The sequence below is a fragment of the Eublepharis macularius genome, chromosome 19 (assembly GCF_028583425.1).
Source record: "Eublepharis macularius isolate TG4126 chromosome 19, MPM_Emac_v1.0, whole genome shotgun sequence".
Classification (NCBI taxonomy): domain Eukaryota; kingdom Metazoa; phylum Chordata; class Lepidosauria; order Squamata; family Eublepharidae; genus Eublepharis; species Eublepharis macularius.
The window spans coordinates 26,649,810-26,668,458 of NC_072808.1; the positions used below are offsets into that span (position 1 = coordinate 26,649,810).

The following is an 18,649-nucleotide window of genomic DNA, read 5'->3' on the forward strand; positions in this document are numbered from 1 at the left end:
CCATTTTCTCTTCACAGCAAGCCCTGTGTGTGTGGATGACGTCTCTCTGTCTTCATATCATGCAGGAGCTCAAGAAAGAAGACGCCACCAACAACCAGAACTTATGATACGTGTAGCTTACTGCTAATGCTCACCTTTTCAGAACTCTTACAGGCACCCACCCAACATGGAACAGGAACCTCTATCTTCCAAAGAAGAACGAAGAAACTCACACAGGTCCACAGGGAGGGGCTTTCCCATGCCTGACAATACGTGGCTACAGTATTTGCTTAGCACTCCCCGCCCCAGCTGCTAGCATCATGACCTCTCTGTAGAAGACAGGGAAAGTATGCATATTGTAAAGGTGGGGTGGAAAGTGTGTGGCCCACGAAACCCAAATACAGGCAATCTGATTATCAGTGACGATAATCAGCCAGGCACTTCAAGCACTGCTAGCACTGGTCAAACCTTCATAACCCCTTTTGCCACGGGATCAGGGCCTAGCCTTCATGAAGCACCACAAACAGAAGTTGCAGAGTTCCACTGAGATTCTGACAGAATATTGTCTCAATTACCACACGCTGTTCCCCAACAGTGAGCATAACACCGTATGTGTGAGGGAGTGACAGCCGTGGTGAAATGGCTGAAAAATAACAAATTGAAATTAAACCCAGACAAGACCAAACTGATGCTTGTTGGGAAGTCAGATATTCCGAAAGACATTGCACTCCCCACTTCGGATGGGGTTTGTTTGACCTTCGCTGACTCGGTTAAGAGTCTAGGGGTTATACTGGTGCTACTACTAGAAAAAACAAGGCAGGTGCAAAAAATGCTTTCTGCAACCTCACTCTAGCCTGGAAGATGGCCTCTTGACACAGCTGGCCTGGCCACCTGGATCCATGCTATGGTAACATCAAAACTTGACTATCGTAATGCACTATATGTTGGTCTTCCATCTAAGTTAACTAGGAGGCTCCAGTTGGTGCAAAATGCTGCAGCTCAGCTGTTAGCAGGAGCGAGCAGGAGCATGAACATCACTCCCATCCTGCAGTCGCTCCACTGGCTACCTGTTACCGTGCTCAGTTCAAGGTACTGGTTATTACATACAAAGCTCTTCATAGCCTTGGCCCGGCATACCTGTGGGACCGCCTCCCTCCCTATGTCCCTCCATGGCAGCTTCACTTATGCGAACAGGGTCTCTTGCAGGTGCCGGTCTGCACATGGGCAAAATCAACTGCAGCCTGTACACGGGCCTTCTCTGTGGTGGCCCCTACTCTATGGAGCAGCCTGCCTGAGGAGGTCAGGAGAGTTCCCATGCTCTTGGTTTTCTGCAAACAATGCAAAACTGAATTATTCAAAAAGGCTTTTTTACTCAGACAAGAGGGTGGTATTGTAAGGAGGGGGTCTTGGATGTTTCACCAATGAGTTGGGAACCATGGGCTCCACCATTATGTTGCTTTACATATTATCTGTTGCTTTGAATATGTACTCGTATATACTGCTTGTGCTTCATGTTGTCTAATGTCAATCCTAGAATGTATTATGTTCTGTTTCAGCAATCCTTCAACCTTGTATTGGATCCTTACTAATGTTGTCTCTGTAAACTTGTATTCATCTACCCTATGACATTGTTTATGGAAATATTCTTGACGCTGTATGGAAATGCCTACCCTTGTCCTTGCTCCTGATTGTACTGATCTCACACTATGTAATCCGCCTTGAGTCTCAGTGAGAAAGGCGGACTGTAAACGACATAAATTAAATATGAGCCACAGCAATGGAACAGCAGCTCAGTGGCACCACTCTCAGCCATGAGACCACACACTGCTGTAGCATGTCAGCATGTAACTGCTGCTTTGAATTGTCTTTCATGACTCTTTCCAGGGAGGCAGGGATGGCTCCTACTGACCTCAATGACTACAGCAAAAGCAACAGCTGTAGTGACCAGTTTACACCCAGCTGGGGGTGGTTTGCCAGTTCCCTTGGTCCAATGGGACTGCTGTTCCACTTCAAGTTTCTTAACTGGCCAGTAATGCCATACAAATTACGTGCACGCAGTGAGGGAATTCTCTACCTATGATCTTACACAAGCTTCCCAATGGACCAAGTACACTTCTACCACCATTCTACTGGCTTTCCAAACTCAGTAGCCAACGCTGTTTTTGAGAGTCTGGATTGTTTTACAGCTGTTGCTTGATAGGGTTTAACAGGTAAGGATCTGTTTCACTGTTATTCCTCACCTCAGTAGGCTTCCGGATGGGGGTCTCACTGGCAGGGGGTCCTCACCATTATGACTTCTGCTCTGGCAAGGGGAAGCTTGGTGGTCTTCCAAACAGAATCGTGGGAGATTTAAAGAAAAGTAGGAAACCAGATGAAAAGGCAGTGGCGGCGACGTGGTTTAGGTGACCCACTGCCACTGACAGGTGCAATCTTATGGGTTCACCTGTGAGCTAAGGCCCTTCCCAGTCCTCATACAGGGTATAGAACTCAGACCTCAGGCATTTCGAGTCATTGCTGTTCCACAAGGCTTAGGTTTTCCAACAGGATTCCAAATGACATCCAATACGTCCTCTGGCTGCATAGGAATCACAGCACATCAAGGTGTGGGTTCCAGTCATGCCTGCACCAGTTTTGCTGTTGCTACAATTATTGCAATCTATTCTGAACTGAGTTTTACCTTAATCCTACATTTCTCACTAGCAGGATGAAATTGTCTATCTCCCTTCTCAGTGCATTTCCCCAGCACCCTAAGAGATGACAAACATGATGCCTCAAGAGAACATGCAGCTGTGTCTTATTGCTTGTTCCAATAGATCAGTTCCCCTTGCCAGAGAGACTGGAATCCTTAGCTAGGGGGAACTATGAATTCTCACACTATAAATAGGGAGGAATGATGTAATAGAGATGTATTAGCATCACTCAGTGTGGGCTTGTTCCTTCCACATATGGCTAGCAGTTCATCAGACTGCTACTCCATCATTAGTGGGCACCAACAGAGACTTACACAGTGTGGCTCTTCCAGCTGTTGCTTAGCGAGACGGGGTTTTTTTTGCTTCCATTGCATCTGTGTAGGTTACCGAAGAGCTACTCTGGCATAACATATGAAAAACTCTGCTGAATCAAGCAAAGGCTTTCTGGGCGAGATAAAATTGCTCCTGGTGCTCCTTGACCCAGGATCTGTGGAGGACTTCTAAAGTCACAGTGGTGGCACTAGCACCATGGCACCGAAATGAGGGACAGCAGCATCCAAAGGCCACGGAACGGCCACGAACCAGCTCCACGTGCCCGGGACCTCCTTGCTGCAGCTCCTCTTCAACGATGGCCTTTTCTTTCCAATTTTCACCCTGATCTGCATAGCGTGAGCCTTCGTGGCCTTGCAGTAGCCAGGGACTTGCAGGCTGAGGGAGACGCCTCCCCCCTCAAACTCACAAGTGCACACCGGCATGGATGTTACTGGCCTTCCCTTGCAGTGTGTGTAAAAAGGAAGGGATGGTGATGGCGCCACTAGCACTGCGCCATCTGCTGCTTCCCTCCCCAATGCAAAGCAAACCTTTTGAGATTCAAGTCCTATGAGCCATTCCCCGGGAAGCGAAAATGCATGCATTCATGCGCGCCATGCACATCTCCTCCCTGCCAATGGAGTTAATGCTAAGGGCTCTGTCTCTCCCCTTTCGATCTAATTGGTTGTATGATGAGCACAGACGTGCTCTTACGGAAAAGAAGGAGCTGCCGGATGGCCCGCTACTGCCTGGCCTGCCTGTGCGGCTTGCTGTGTAAGAACTGAAATAAAACACACACATTTGTTTGGCACAGAGCCATTACAGCATTGTTTCCAGAATTTGTTCCATTGTTCCAGGAGCCACTTTAATGAGCCAAACCAGCAATTTCTGTGTAATTTTGGCTCATTTTTTTTTGTTACGCACACCACTAGTTACCACTGGTGAACATATCCTTCACAAATCTGACAAATCCTTTTAAAACCATCCACGCCAGCAGGCATCACTGCTAATGAATTTAACTACTCAGTGAGTAAAGAAGTACTTCTTTTTGTCATCCTGAATCTACTGCTCATCACCGTCACTGGAGGCCATGTCTGTCTTACGGGAAAGGGAGGAAAAAAAGTTCTCTCTATCCACATTTACCACTCCATGTATAATTTTATAATCCTCTATTATGCCCTCCCCTGCCTTTAGCCTTTCCATATAAGAAAGCAGAAAAGAGTCCAGTAGCACCTTTAGGACTAACCAACTTTAAAGTAGCTTAAGCTTTTGCGAATCATAGTTCTCTTCGTCAGATGCACTCTTTTCTATTTTGCTACTACAGACCAACACGGCTAACTCCTCTGAACATATAAGAAAGGTCCTTTTTAATCATCTCAGTTGCCTTCTTCTACACTTTTTCACCTCTGCAATACCTTGAGAGAATGTGATCAAAATACTACAGACTATTCCAATGAGGCTGCACCCTTGATCTACCCAATATTGGCCATTTTATTTTTTATTTTACTAATAATCCCCAGTGCAGAGTTTGAGGATAGAAGCTAGAAATTTCCCTTTCGGATTGTAACCCAATTCCTGTTTCTCCACTATTCTAAGGACCTTTGCTAGTTTCCACTCTTCACACAGCTTAAAAAAAAAACAGTAAGATATTTTCATGTCACCCACTGCCACCCATGTGGCAGTGGGTGACATGCCACCCATGTGAAACTATCATACCCTCCATGCAGGGCCTCTACCTGCCACTAATTTAATTTAGCAATATGTTGTACTGCTGCTTGCAATATCACCCTGGGGCCCAGGGAGGAGAGAGGACGTGATATGTCAGTATAGTGGACGACTGCTCATTATCAAGCCATACGGCACAGGGAGCCATGGGCTGAGCCTTGGGGGTTCTCTCCTCTTGCTTAGGTCACCATCAGCACACATCAAAGACGCCACTTTCCCCTCTTTTATTCACATCCTTCAAGTTGATGAACAGCAAAGGGTCACCAGAAGGGATCCTCACTTGCACTGCATCAGCAGCAGCACGGAGTCCCAAATACTGAGTCACTGTAAACAAAACTAACCACAGGGATCACATCAATAAATAAGTGGGGGGGGAGGGGAGAAGGGAAGGATCACGAAGAATAACAGCACAAAAGAGGCTGCAACCAAGGATGATGAGGCAAGCTAAAAAAGAAACATTCAAACACCACGACAAAAAACCCTGAACGAAATGTACCCCGCATTACACTAGGAAGCAGGATGATGCTCTCCTTGGACGCAGAAGGGGGACTTGCAGGATCTGCCCCTCCCTCACACAGAAGCCCCCCCCCCCAGTGTAGATAGCCATGTCCCTTTGAATTCAGGGGGCTGTGGAAGAGGAGACTAAAAGGGAGAGAATAGATGACCAGGCAATGTTACTGGGAAAGCAGCTACTGGGGAGAGGGAAAGGATAGAAAGGAAGAAAGGAAAAGGGATGGAGCCAGAAAAAGATCCAGTGCATTGAGCTACAGGTGTGAGAGAAGCAGCAAGAGCTGGAATGGCCAGAACAGGACCAGCACGAGGGTCCCGGGGCAGGGAATGCACACAGCCACCCTTATTCTGTCTGGGGCACAGAGATGGTAGGCCCCTTGGGGTCATCAAAACGGTCCATGGTCTTGAGGCTCATGACCATGTGAAGGCCATACGTGAAGATGGCAGCAAGCAGCAGGGAGGTCAGCAACCCCATCCAGATTCCAGGAGTGAAGAAGCCGGCACAGTCACTGGCGTAGGAGAACCGTGGTCCCGTCACGTTGTAACTCTGAATCTGAAGGGTGTGAAGCGCGCAAGTGAGCGACAGGGACTGGCTTCAGGGTCACCAACACCGCCCCAGTTGGAAACCCGCTACGTTGCTTCACAGCAGAGATTTCTCCAGTCGGCAAATGGGGAGGATTCTCTCGGTTCAGCTCCTCAGTTGTTCAATCACACAGTTGTGTGAATGGCCCTTCCTAAAGGCTTGAACCTCTTAAGGGTCTTTCACCCACCCACCCCTCCCATCCCAGCATACCTGAAAATTTGTCATCAGCACCTTCCAACGCTGATCACCGCTGGGTGTCAGGAGGGCCCCGGAGGCTGGGTGACTGCTGACACGAGCACAGCTGAAAGAGTAGTTGCTGGGCGCTGTGATCTGGGTGGCAGTGAAGTTAACTGGGGAGCCCCCGCCTCTGATCAGCTGCACGGTGTGGAGGCTAAACCAGTGCCGGCCAGAAACATTGAACAAGCGGTTTCTTATGTGGAACCTGGGGGGGGAAGGTGGTGAGGCACAGAGAGGAACACACACATCACAACAGGCGAAGGGCAGCAAGACTCTTTATCCCCACGCAGCCATGAAGCTCACCGGACAACCTTGAGCCAATTAATACTTCACAGGGCTGCTGTGAGGTTAAAATGCAGGAGGAAATCATACTCTCCATGCCAAGTTCCTTCAACGGGCAGGGTAGAAATGTCATAGATATAACCCAGCTGCCCGAGTACAACCCACTGGCTGATATTTTCAAATATTGTATAACCCACAACTCCTCTTTAGCAGTAGCTAAACCCCTTTACTTTCGTTCTAGAATGGAATCTCACATAACCTCCAAATCACAGGCTGTCATTGTCCCTCTATATACTGTGGTCAGGCGCCACGTGGAGCGCTGTGTGCAGTTCTGGAGGCCTCACTTCAAAAAGGGTGTGGACAAATTGGAACAGATGATCAGGGGCCTGGAGACTAAGCCCCATGAGGAAAGACTGAGGGGCTTGGGGATGCGCACTTTGGAGGAGGCTGGAGACATGATTGTTCACTTGAAGTATTTAAAAGGCTGTCACTTAGAGGGAAGAGAGCTGTTCCGGTTGACAACAGAGGATAGGACTTGAAACAATGGATTTAAACAGGAGGAAAGGTACCAGCTGGACGTTAGGAAAAAATTCTTCACATTAAGAGTAATTCAGCATTAGAATCAGCTGCCTAAGGATGTGGTGGGTTCCCCCTCATTAGCAGTCTTCAAGGAGCAGCTGGACAAATACGTGTTGGGGACACTTTAGGCTGTTCCTGCATTGGTCAGGGGGTTGGACAAGATGGTCTGTAAGGCCATCTTCCAACTCTATGATTCTATATATTCATATGGTGCTAGGCAGGGCTTTTTTTGAGGGGGACCGCTCTGGAATGGCATTCCAGCAGCTCTAGAATCTGCCCACGTGATTCCTTCCTCCTTTAGCCCTGTCGGCTCTGCAGAGGAGGTTAAGCTGCTTTGAGTTCACTCTGCTTTCTTGAGTGAGCGTGAGAGAGCTGGGGCCCAGAGCGGGTTCTGCAGAGGAAGCTAAGCTACTTTGAGTTCATTCTTTTTTCCCATTCCTCTGTGAGTGAGTGAGTGAAAGAGAGGGGGGGCTGGTGGAGCTCTGCAGAGGAGACTAAACTGCTTTGAGTTCATTCTGCTTTTTTTTTCATTCCTCAGTGAGTGAGAGAGTGCAAGCAGAGCTGCTGGGACCGGCTCTCCAGAGGACGTTAAGATGCTTTGAGTTCATTCTGCATTTCATTCAGGGGTTTCTGTGTGTGTGTGTGCTTTGAGTTCATTCTGTTTTATTTTCATGGGGGTGGGAGCTGTGTGTGTGTGTGCATGCTGCTTTGAGTTCATTTTGCTTTCTTTTCATGGGGGTGGGTGGGACTGTGCATGTGTGTGTGTGTTGCTTCCATTCTTTTGTTGACTGAAGTTGACATTGTTATGGTTCCCATAGCTTTGGAATGCAGATTGGTTCTGTGTTAGTTAAATATATCAGTTACGGTTATTTGTATTAGTTAAAATATCAGTTATGGTTACTCCAGTTTTATGCTAGGAATGGAGAGCTGTGTCCAAGTCACAGAAGGCTTTCATCAATATAATTCATCAGTATACAGGTGTTCTTATGTCTTAATAGCTGTAACTCAAATGGTTCTCCCCGCCCTCCGCTGATTAACATCACTGAAATTGCAGTGGACATATGGATGTTAAGGAAGTTTTTATGAATATTGTTTGTCTGGGGCATTGGAATATTTATGAACATTTCACAATGTCATAACATTGGTAGAGTTGGCAGGCAACAACAAAAAAGTCATTTTAAACTAAGTATAAATCTAATGCAGCTAAAGTTGAGTATCTAATTTTGAATTGCTCCAGTAAAGCCAAACCCTCCTTGAAAATTCATTAGATTAGGAATTTCAGACTGTGGAATTCTGAGAAAGAATTTGGGAATTTTTTTTCTACGCTGATGGAGTCTGTTAGAATTTAGATTTGTGAGATGGGTTTGGATTTTTAGAGGCCCCCTCCTTCCTGCATATTTTAAAATATGATTCCAAAGAAATGAAATGTTTGGGAAAGGAAATGGAAGATTTCACTTTTTGTATAGGATACAGAAAGGAAACAAACCCTTTCTTATAATAGTGTAATTTCCCAAGCTTACTAACATTTATCTCATTGTAATGTGCTGTGCTGGGTTCCAGGGAGCGGTGTCAATTCTGGAAGTGATGTCTTCATTTCTGGGAGCACGCATTTTGCACGCGCACATAGAGAGTTCCACCACCTCTTTTCCCAGAAAAAAAGCCCTGGTGCTAGGAGTCAAGAGTTTGGAAGGGTAGAGAGAAGAGAGACAAACTCTGAACCACAGCTGTCTGAAGATTAACCACACTGCTTAATTTTGTCCACAACCCCTAAACAGAATTGCTGGAAAATGTCATGAAGTGTCTTGGTATAGAAGTTTCAAGTCATGCAAACATGTTAACAGACAAGAAATCGCATCTCAAAAACTTGGGCTGAGAGACAGAATCCAGTCCTGCTGCAGAGAAAGAAAGAAACAACCCAGCAATTTGTTTCCACAGATTTAAGAAAAATAAATAAACGACTGAGAAATGATTTTTGCTGGAATAAGAACAGGATCAGAGGGGCTGTATTCACAATACATACCTGACTGTCAAGGAACTGCCACCCACATTTCCATACTTCAAAATCAACCTGAAATAGGGAGAAAAACACCAAAAGAGATGATGATAAAGCCATGGATTTTCATCTGCTGAAGTCTATACATCCCAGAAGACTGTATCTCCTTTCTCACTCTTCACTTTTTAAAAGCCATGCCTGCCCAACCCTCCGTTCAGCCACGGCTGTTTGCATATTTGCAATTCAACCTCATTGTGGCAGCTAGGAAGGAAGAGTTGTGATCATTCTTCGTGAGTCCTTCAACTTCCGCAGATCTCCAGGACAAGCTATACCTGGTATTGACTGCATGTTCCTGTCTCTGGGAATTAAAGACAGACTGGGGGTATCCTTCTTATTTGCAGACCACCCAGCTCCCACATAAGCACCTTTTCTGAGCTGGCAGAGCTGCTAGCAGACATGGTGTTGGAAACACCTGGACTTATTGTTCTGAGAGACTTCAACATCCGTGCTGAGAGTTCAAAGTCAGGACCGGCTCCGGAATTTATAGCTTCCCTGGCAACCCTGGGCCCCTCTCAGATAGTGTCAGGCCCTACACATGAAAGAGGTCACACACTAGACTTAATACTTTGCACTGAGCCTCTAAGAGAAAACTTTGTTTCAGCATCGGAGGTTTGGCCTCAACCATGGTCAGACCATCATCTGCTGAAGACAAAAGTGAATATGGCCCCAACACCCCACACTCTGGCTCTTCAGGCAGTGATTCTAACAGAGAGGGGAAGGACACTCGGACTTCGGTTCCCAGGAAAACTTCCGAGAACAATCAAGTGTTCTCCACATGAAAAAAGTCACTTGTAGCTTGGCGCTCAGTGAGAAAGGCGAAATATAAATAAAATAAATAAATTCAACCATGCAAGGCAGAGTTTAGTGGTTAGCACAAAACTAAACCAAATTCACCTGGAGAACCAGAGATTTTTTTAAAGGTTTTTTTTTTAAAAAGATACATTTTTTTAAGACTGTAGGGAGAAGACTGCAACCATGTAAGCAGGCCTAGATGAGATCCTAGAAGGCAGGCATGAAGCAGAGAACAACTTTTAGTGATCAAGACATGGAGACTATACGCCTACATTCATAAACTTATTCAGAGCAGAATCTGACTTTTTATTTGTGCCAAGTCATAGAGACTCGCCCGAGTCGTTAGCATCCTCTGCTGCACTAGCCATCAGGTCAACTCCAACCTTCCTATACAACCTGTAAGAGCACTTCCAAGTTTCCCTGTATCCGTTTCTTCTGGCAACTTTACACTCGGAGACAACCCTAACCCCCTCCAACTCACAGGGAAGCATCTGGGGTCCAGTCGGAATCATCGACGCTGACCGAGCTGTTGTTCCGAAATGTGAGGTTAGTAAGGTCATGCCACGTGTCATTGATGGCCACGGAGAAGTTGCTGGCCCAGAAGAGGATCTTTGGGGCCCCAGATTTCGGGTACTGGAGTGGCGAAAGCTCCTCATCCGCCTGGAGCAGCTGCCTACCCACTCTTTCAGGGGACGCGTCAGAGGCATCCCGGACAACCTGGAGGGGGGGAGGGGCAAAGAGACAAGGTTGGGAGGAGTCAGTGCTACGTTGTTGGGGGGGGACACACAAATTGTGGCTCAGTGTGGTAAAATGTGGCATTTTGGACTAGTCAGGTGTTGAGTCCAGTCCCACTGCAGTATTACTCAAAAAGCCTGTTTCAAACTGAGGGAAGCTGCGATTGGAGTCTGAGGACAGCTCCCCTGCAAAGGGCCTGGGAAAGAGAAAGTTGGAATTTCCACTCAGCCATGAAGCTGTCTGGGCAATTCAGGCCCCTCACACAGCCTCACCTACCTCACAAGGTTGTTGAGAGATAAAAAGGGGGAGAGGGCAACATGCAAGCCAGACCCATGCTCCTTAGAGGAAAGGCAGGATACAAGTATGATGAAGGCTTTGATCTGAATGAATTCTTCCCACCTTCCGCATAAAGAGGAACAAACATGAAGAGGAAATGGGACCCTCCCCCCCCCCCAAAAAAAAAAGGAGCCAGAAGGGGGAACAGGATGAAGCCAAAAAAAAAAAAGAGCAAAAATGAAAGCTAGAAATTGTCCTCAAGGATGGAAAGAAACGAAGAGTTGCCTATAGTTGCAATGAAAAACATTTTTTTTTAAAAAAAGAAAGGCCTTGGAGCAGCAAGAGGAAAGGTGGAGAGGCTTAGAAATGAAAGTCAGAGCTTTCAGGGGAGAGGGAGAAGAGATAAGGAGCCAAAACAAACAAGCAAATAAAATGTAAAGCTTAAAACAGGAAAGTGAAGGAGAGAGAAACGAGAAGGAAACGTGAAAAACTCAAGCCTCAGGGTATATAGAAAGGGACAGAAAACCCAGGGATTTTGGGGACAGGCAGAAAAGAGCAAAGATAAATTGCAGCCACCCATACATCTGCATGAAAAATGGGGGGGGGGGGGTTCTTCTCGTGGCTCTCATTGTACATCCCCCCCTCCAAAAGAGGAAAGGGGCTTAGGGGAAACTACAAACATCCCTCTACACCTCCTTGCAAAAAGCCTCCTCCGTTTTCCCACTAATAAAAATTTTATTAAAAAAAAAAACCACCCCCGTGAGGTGGGCGGGGCTGAGAGAGCTCTGAGAGAGCTGTGACTAAGCCAAAGTCCTCGAGCTGGCTTAAAGTGGGGGAGTGGGGAATCAAACCCGGCTCTCCAGATTAGAGTCCCACCACTCTTAACCACGCCACCAAACTGGCTCTCTGGAGGAAGAATCAGAGGAAGAGATCAAGGGGCAGGCAGGATTGCACTTTCTGTGGGATTCCCAGGATCCATCAGGATTTGCAACTCCAGATGGGAAAATTCCTGGAGATTAGGGTGGTAGTTCCCGGAGAGAGCAGAATCTGGGGGGGCGAGGAAGCTCAGCAGGAGGCAAGGCCAGGAGCCACCCTCTGAAGCTGTCTCTGGAGATCAGGTCATTCCAGGATAACTCCAGGGCCGCCGAGGATGTTGGGAACCGTAGGTCCACCCTGCCCACCAGCATAGGTTTAGTTTATCTTGCTTCTGTAGGCTTCTTGTTGTCTTCATAACAATAATAAGCTCCTGCCTGTAGGCTGGACAAATCAAAGCACCTGATCCTACTTCTTTGTCTTTAATCATTTATTCATTTATCCAGGATTTTGCTATTTATTTAGTTATCATGGACTTGTTTATCATGCTTTTGTAGTGCATCAAGAAACCATGTAATTCCTATCAATTAAATACCAGAGTCTATGTCTTCCTAATAGCAGCCCTTACCCAACGGCGTGTGCCTGAACCTTAACAGACTGCAGACTTTCTTTGTCTCTGCTGTGTCAAAAGCAGCTGTATGTGCTTCTGCTTCCAAGTCACCAGGACAACAAAGAGAGAAAAAAACTTGTCGCTAGTGAGTGGATCTGTGGAATGCTGAGCTGCTTCAAGAAGTACCGTGCGCCCACCCCAACACTGAAATCCTATTGGGAGGCCTTGCTCAGGGAGCAGCAGCCACCAGAAGCCATGCTGGCAGCCACAAAGAAAAGGGAGTTTCTTGGCAGCGGCACCTGTCCTCTCAACTCTCCCTCCTTGGGAGGCCCACCTAAGTCTCACTACCGAGACTCGGGCCTTTTACCGAAGTGCATTATCCAAAGCATCTGGATAATGCTTCTGGTTCTGAGATCAGACTGACTTACAATTTAGCATTGTTCTGGTTAATTGCATTTGTATTGTGTTCAGTGCACATACTGTATGTTTTTTATATTATAAGCCGTCTTGGAAGCCCTGCTTGGGGCCAGAAAATTGACGTAAACGGAATGAATAAAACTGATGAAGTGACAGGTCAGTTTGGTATATGCTCAGAACAAGGAAAACAGAGCAGGACTTCCAGGAAGCTTGAACAGGCCTCTGAAAAGGACCACATACCCGAGAGGGTTGCAGTGCAGTCAGGATGGCTGTGTAGGGGATGTCCTCTGATCGGAGAGCACTCAAAACCTGTCCCAGGATTTCGTCTGCATGGAGAAATTGCATGAGAGAAAAAAACAGACAATTTCTACACCAAGGTCCCAGCCACAGCAGGTCCCATGAACAGCCTCCACATCCAACCCTCTTCACCCGTCTATTCTTTGCTCCCCTTCCTCATAAACCCCTGCAGAACTTCCCAACTGGACAACTGCCCCTTCTTGAGTAATAAACACCTGACCATTAGTGCTCACGCAGTAACATACAGTTGTTAAACTGTCAGATGACGAGTGCCTGTCCAGAAAGTTCAACGCAAGCCCAATCCCCAGGTCAGCATAACACAAACCTAGGGATATTACTCTGCCATGGAGAGGCTCTTCAGGCCGGCCGCCTGACTCTCGCTATCATCAGAGAAGTAGATTCTGTGGCTGTCACTTACCGTTGCTGGTGAGAACTTCCTTTGGGGCCATGAGGCTGGAGCTGGCAGGGGAAGAAAGGAAGGGGTGGATTAGTTAAGAATCTTCAGAGTGTGAAACTAGCGTCCATCACAACTATCGGTTTCTCCCTGGTTGGTTTTGGTGATTGTTTCCATGGCATCTGAAACCGCACAGAAGTTCATGTACCAGCACATCAGCCAAGAGAATGGATGCCACTCTAACAGCTCAAATATTAAGATGAGTATGAGGGATTCTTTGAAATGTTAGGGGGGATTTGAAACAAACTTGGAAATAAGACAGGTTTGAACACATGAATCTTCTACAGGTGCCACCCTGCAAATGGACAAAATCAGCAACTGCATGTACACTTGTATTCTCTGTTGTGGCCCCCACCTTATGGAATGGCCTGCCTGATGAGATTATCAAGGCTCCCACTCCCCCGGCTTTCCACAAACTATGCAAAACTGAATTATTAAGAAGGGCTTGTTTACACAGCTGTGCAGTAAGGAAGCGGTTAAAAGAGCTGCATTGGTAAAGAGAAAAGGACTGTAGGCTATACTACTGAGTACTGTCTGTTGCTGTAGAATGTTCCTGCTGTGTAGTTTCTATGTTGTTTAAAATGTAACATTCAATTCCTTATGCTTGTTTCACTTTTGTTTTCAGCTCTGTGTTGGATTTCTGTTCTTTTCCAATTTCTGCATATTTGCATTTATATACCCGAATGCATTGTTTATTGAACGTCCCTGTTGTTGATCATGTTATCTTACACTATACAATCTGCCTTGAGTCCCAGTGGGAAGGGTGGATAACATAAATAAATAAAAACTGGCCTATCAAGGTCAACATTGTCTGCTTCGACCGGCAGCTGCTCTCCAGGGTCTTCAGCAGAGGTCTTTCACATCACCTACTACCTGATCCTTTTAACTGGAGGTGCCTAGGAGGACTGAACCTAGGTCTTTCTGCATGCAACGCAGATGTTCTATCACTGAACCATGGCATCTCCCCAAGCAGAAGAAGAGAGAAAGATTTCTAGAAGAATAGAGAAATAAGCCTGCTAAGATGCGTGAGCTAGCCGGAGAGACATCTGTTGGTGCAGCAAGCTGCAGCGGTTGTTGTGGTGCAGATCCGGCACTGTCTCAACCTCCGAATCCAACAGCCATGAAGCCTAGACTAGACTGTATAGCACATTTGCTCATGTGTCAATCCTGCAGACGCATAGAAACATATATCCCTTCTGTGCACTCAGTGATGTAAGGCGGGGGGGGGGGGGGCTATGACCCTAGGCAGTCCTGGACACTGACCTGGCAGTATATGGCAGTCGTACCAACAGCAGAGCAGGGAGGCTGGCGTTGAGCTTCAGCTCCTGGAGAGTATTCTGATCCACGTGAAGTGGTGCAATGCCCAGCTTGGCTTTCAAGAAAGCAGGAATGGAGCTGGCTGCAAACCAGTCTACGGACGGAAGGACCAATGAAGATGGCGCTTCAGCCAGTGCATTCTAGTGGGAAAACAGGAAGGGGCAGGGCGGGGCGGGGAGGAGAAGAGAGAGACTGAATCACGCACTGAACACTGTAGGTCCACCTATGCCCCAACTGCTCATTCTTATTCAGTAATCCTAGTAGGTATGGATTTGCACTGGTTGTAGTACGCATTACGCCAGTTCACTGCACACCTTGGGAGTACTGCACCACTTTTATTGCATCACCTTCTATTTCTTTGCTCCTCCTTGAGTTTCCATGAGAAACTAAATAAACAAACATTATTCTGTCCTCCCACACCCCATATCCGATATAGCCAAAGTCTTGGATTCGGTGTTACGCAAGCATAGGCATACTTGTGGAAGTGAACTTCCTTATTTCCAGATAAATGTGCCATGCCCACAAAATCCTTCCTCAGAGATGGACTTCCAAGAATAGAATGGGGGTATGTGAAGTGGGGGGTCTGCAGTGTCTGTGGGGGGGGGGCGGGAGTGAAAAACGCCCCCTCTTCCATGGGCAGAAGTCCCTTCTACAAGCAGAGGGAGAAAGATCATTTCACTGCAACACCTTTCTGCCTCAAACTGGCACCTCCACTTGTTTTTATCCCTGTTGGGAAAATTTTCCAGACCCCCACCAGTGCAGTAAAAACAGAGAATGAGAAAAATGAAGGTTAAGACAATTTACAAGTTCTAAATTTCTAAATAAATAACTAGTAGTTATTATAACTAGTAATAGACAATAATTAGTAGAAAAACATTAAGTATCTTACTTGCATGTTTCATGTGCGTTGGAAAGGCAACTCAAACTACAGTCCTGGAAACAAATATCACTCCAGTGACAGAATTTGCAATTCCCTGCAGAATTCCTGCTGCTAAGCCTGACACAAGCCACAAGGCCTGCTTTCATACAGCACATGAAACCCTGATTAAGACCGACTGCGGTTAATAGATCTTGGTTTGGGTGATTCTAACCAACCTAGACAGTGGAGTGGCCTGTATTCAATCACGCTAACCACAGTTGGTTTTGTGTGAGGTCTGAACTGGGATTTTGATATGCATAAGAGTTAAATTGAAGGGACACCCCATTTTTCCAGTGGACACTGCATGCCTTGGAAAGAGAAGGAATGGAAAAGGACTGAACTTAAACTCATGATTGTGATCCAAGTTCTTCCCTTTTTACTTGCTCTCTTGACAGCTGACTGAGATGTGGTCTATCAGGAAGTATAATCATATTGGGGGGGGGGATAAATGAGTCAGTCTGGTACACCACTGGTTATTCTTACTCACCTCCAGATTGGGGAAGGCACTGTCTGGCTTGTTGCCAAAAACCCCTCCATAGGCAGTGAAATCCTCAACGCTGAGCTGAGAGAGGAGACATTTTGTTATCCTTTCAAAGCACTTTAAAAAAGGCTTAACTGTGTAATGGTTACTCTGCTGGCTGCAAGATTAGGGGCAGGATGACCCCCCCCCCACACCCAATGTCAATGAAAAGTTCATACAAAATCTAAACTCCAGATTCAATTTATTTCATTCAAGTCCAAGGACTAGCCAAGAGACCTCCAAGGAGGCATAAGAGAATGAGGAAGTAATACATGTAAAGTCATAAAGCTTCTTGGTTGCACAACCGAGGCAAAGAAGCTGTGTCTCTTCTTATATGTGCCTGGGGTAATGCTGATCACCCATTTTGGGGTCAGAAAGGAATTTTGTTCCAGCCCAGATTGGCCAGGGATCCTGGAGGTTTTGTGCCTTCCTCTGGACACTGAGTAGGGGTCCCAGGGAGTTGATGGGGTAGGCTGTGAATTTCCTGAATTGTGCAGGGGATGGACTAGATGATCCTTAGGCTCCCTTCCAGCTCTATGATTCTAGGACAGGAAAGGGAATTTAGGACCATGTATGACCAAATTCATCAGGACAAGGTGATTCATGTGGTAATCCCACATTAATGTGGCAAGCCTGCAAGTCATCGAGCTGCTAATGATAAGCCAAGGAACTCTTGGAACTTTACACCTGCAGAGGAATGGAGGCCTTTGCATTCATCACTTTCAGGAGAAAAGGGGCCCCAGAGGGAAGTTGTCACCGTTAAACTGGTTTATATTCCATAGTGCAGATACAACCTCAACGAAGAACCTTCCAAGTAGCAAGCAACAAATACGTACTTTGTCCTGCAGCAAGAGCAGCACATTATGGGGCCCATCATTTAGTGCTGAGTCCAGTAGAGCTGCAAGCTGAGTTTCGGTGACCACGTGCCCCTCATGTGGTGCTGCCAATGGGGACCACAAGGAGCTGCACTCAGCAAAGAGAAGCGCGAGAGAGGGAGACAAACAGGGCTGCCTTTAGACTCTCTTTCCTTAACCAGAGGTCCTCTCTTGACCATCGTCCCACCACCCCCGCCTATTCACGCGCGGTCCCGCCCCAGAAGCGGCCGCCCCTGGCCCGCGGGTATCCTGCACCCTTCGCGGCTCAGGCAGCGCTCGCCAGGACCGGGGGCGCGGGGCGTGTGTGTGTGGGGGTCACTCTAGAATCTCCCCCTCCCCTCCCCCCCCCCCCCGGCCGTGCAACTGCTGCGCAGACTCCGGCTCCTCTCCGCGGCCGAGGACAAGCGCCCCGGACGGCGCGAAAGCAAAACCTCGCCGCGCCTGCCTCGGGACCCGCTCCCCTCGAACGGCGGCCACCCCGGGGGGCGCCAGATGCGCCTCTCGCAGCGACCCTCGCGCCGCCTCCGCCCCGCCAGGCAGCCCGAGCGTCGTCCCTGCGCGCCCCCCTCCCAGCGCCCCCTCCGCCCCGCAGCCCGGAGCGCCCCACGCACCTGCGGCTGGACCAGGCCAGCAGCGGGACCTGCCCCGCCCGGGCCACCGCCAGCCCCAGCAGCAGCCGTAGAAACCGCAGCCCGGCCGCCTCCCGCAGCGCCGCCATCTTTCCCTATGCCTGCCCGTTTCCTCGGCTCGCAGCCGGCTCTGGCTCCCCCCGCCCGCCGCAGCCAATCAGAACGCGAAAGGACCGGAGGCTACGGCTGAGAACCAATCAGGGCACGAAGACGGGCAGCGCCGGCCAATAGGATCCCCGGCAGGTATCCTCCGACTTCCTCCTCCTTGGGCTGGGCAAGCCCCCTCCAGGCCGGGCACGTCGGGTGCCCCGCCCCGCGCCCCGCCCCCTTCGCCGGGACCGCCCAGGCCAGGCGCGCCCCGCCCCCGGTTTAAGAAGATGAAGGAGACGCGGCGGGGCCGAGGGCTGAAGAGAGGCGGATAACGGGGACCAGCCCGGCCCGTGGGCACCACGGGGGGGGGGGGGGGGGCTGGTTTCCCCAAGGGCGAAGGCGGGGGGGGGGATTTCAGGGGAGGGGGGTGGGTGGAGGCAGAGGGATCCCCAGTAAAGAAGGGGTGGTCCCTGGCGGGAGCAGGGGCCGCATGAGAAAGCCGGGCAGCTGCCAGTACAGACGAGGAGGCCTCAGTAAACGCAGCCCCCCCACCCCCCGCAAGCCCCAGTCCCAATGCAGTTGGGGTCCCCAACAAAGCAGAGGTGCCAGCTCTGGGGGGGGGGGGTCTGGAATTCCTGGAGGTCTGTGGGTGGAGTCTGGGGAGGGGCCTCAGTGGGGCATAATGCCTTACAGGCCACCTGTCAGGGCAGCCTTTTTCTTTCGGGGCACTGATCCCTGCAGTCTGGTGATCAGTTGTAATCCCTGGAGATCTCCAGGCACGACCTGGAGGTTGAGCTAAAGACCAAAAGAGGAAACCTCAGTCGGAGACTGAAACAATCAACTAGGTACATCCTTTTCAAACACCTGTTTTTAAAGTGCAAGTGTTGTAAGTGCATGTTTCGTGATGCACTTATAGCACCTTTCATCATGAAACATGTACTTATAGCACTTGCACTTT

General features: G+C 48.4%; 1 protein-coding gene across 1 annotated transcript; it reads right to left on the reverse strand.

Annotated features, from left to right (window-relative positions):
- Positions 1–4,912: 4,912 nt before the first annotated feature.
- On the reverse strand, positions 4,913–17,703 carry ATP6AP1 (ATPase H+ transporting accessory protein 1). Its single transcript, XM_055003984.1, has 10 exons — positions 17,584–17,703; positions 16,934–17,060; positions 16,065–16,139; positions 14,605–14,798; positions 13,306–13,346; positions 12,831–12,916; positions 10,221–10,456; positions 8,915–8,962; positions 6,007–6,238; positions 4,913–5,766 (listed from the first exon to the last, which is right to left on the reverse strand). The coding sequence occupies exons 1-10, from the start codon at positions 17,688–17,690 to the stop codon at positions 5,557–5,559; spliced, it is 1,356 nt and encodes a 451-aa protein (XP_054859959.1). The 5' UTR covers positions 17,691–17,703; the 3' UTR covers positions 4,913–5,556.
- Positions 17,704–18,649: the final 946 nt, after the last annotated feature.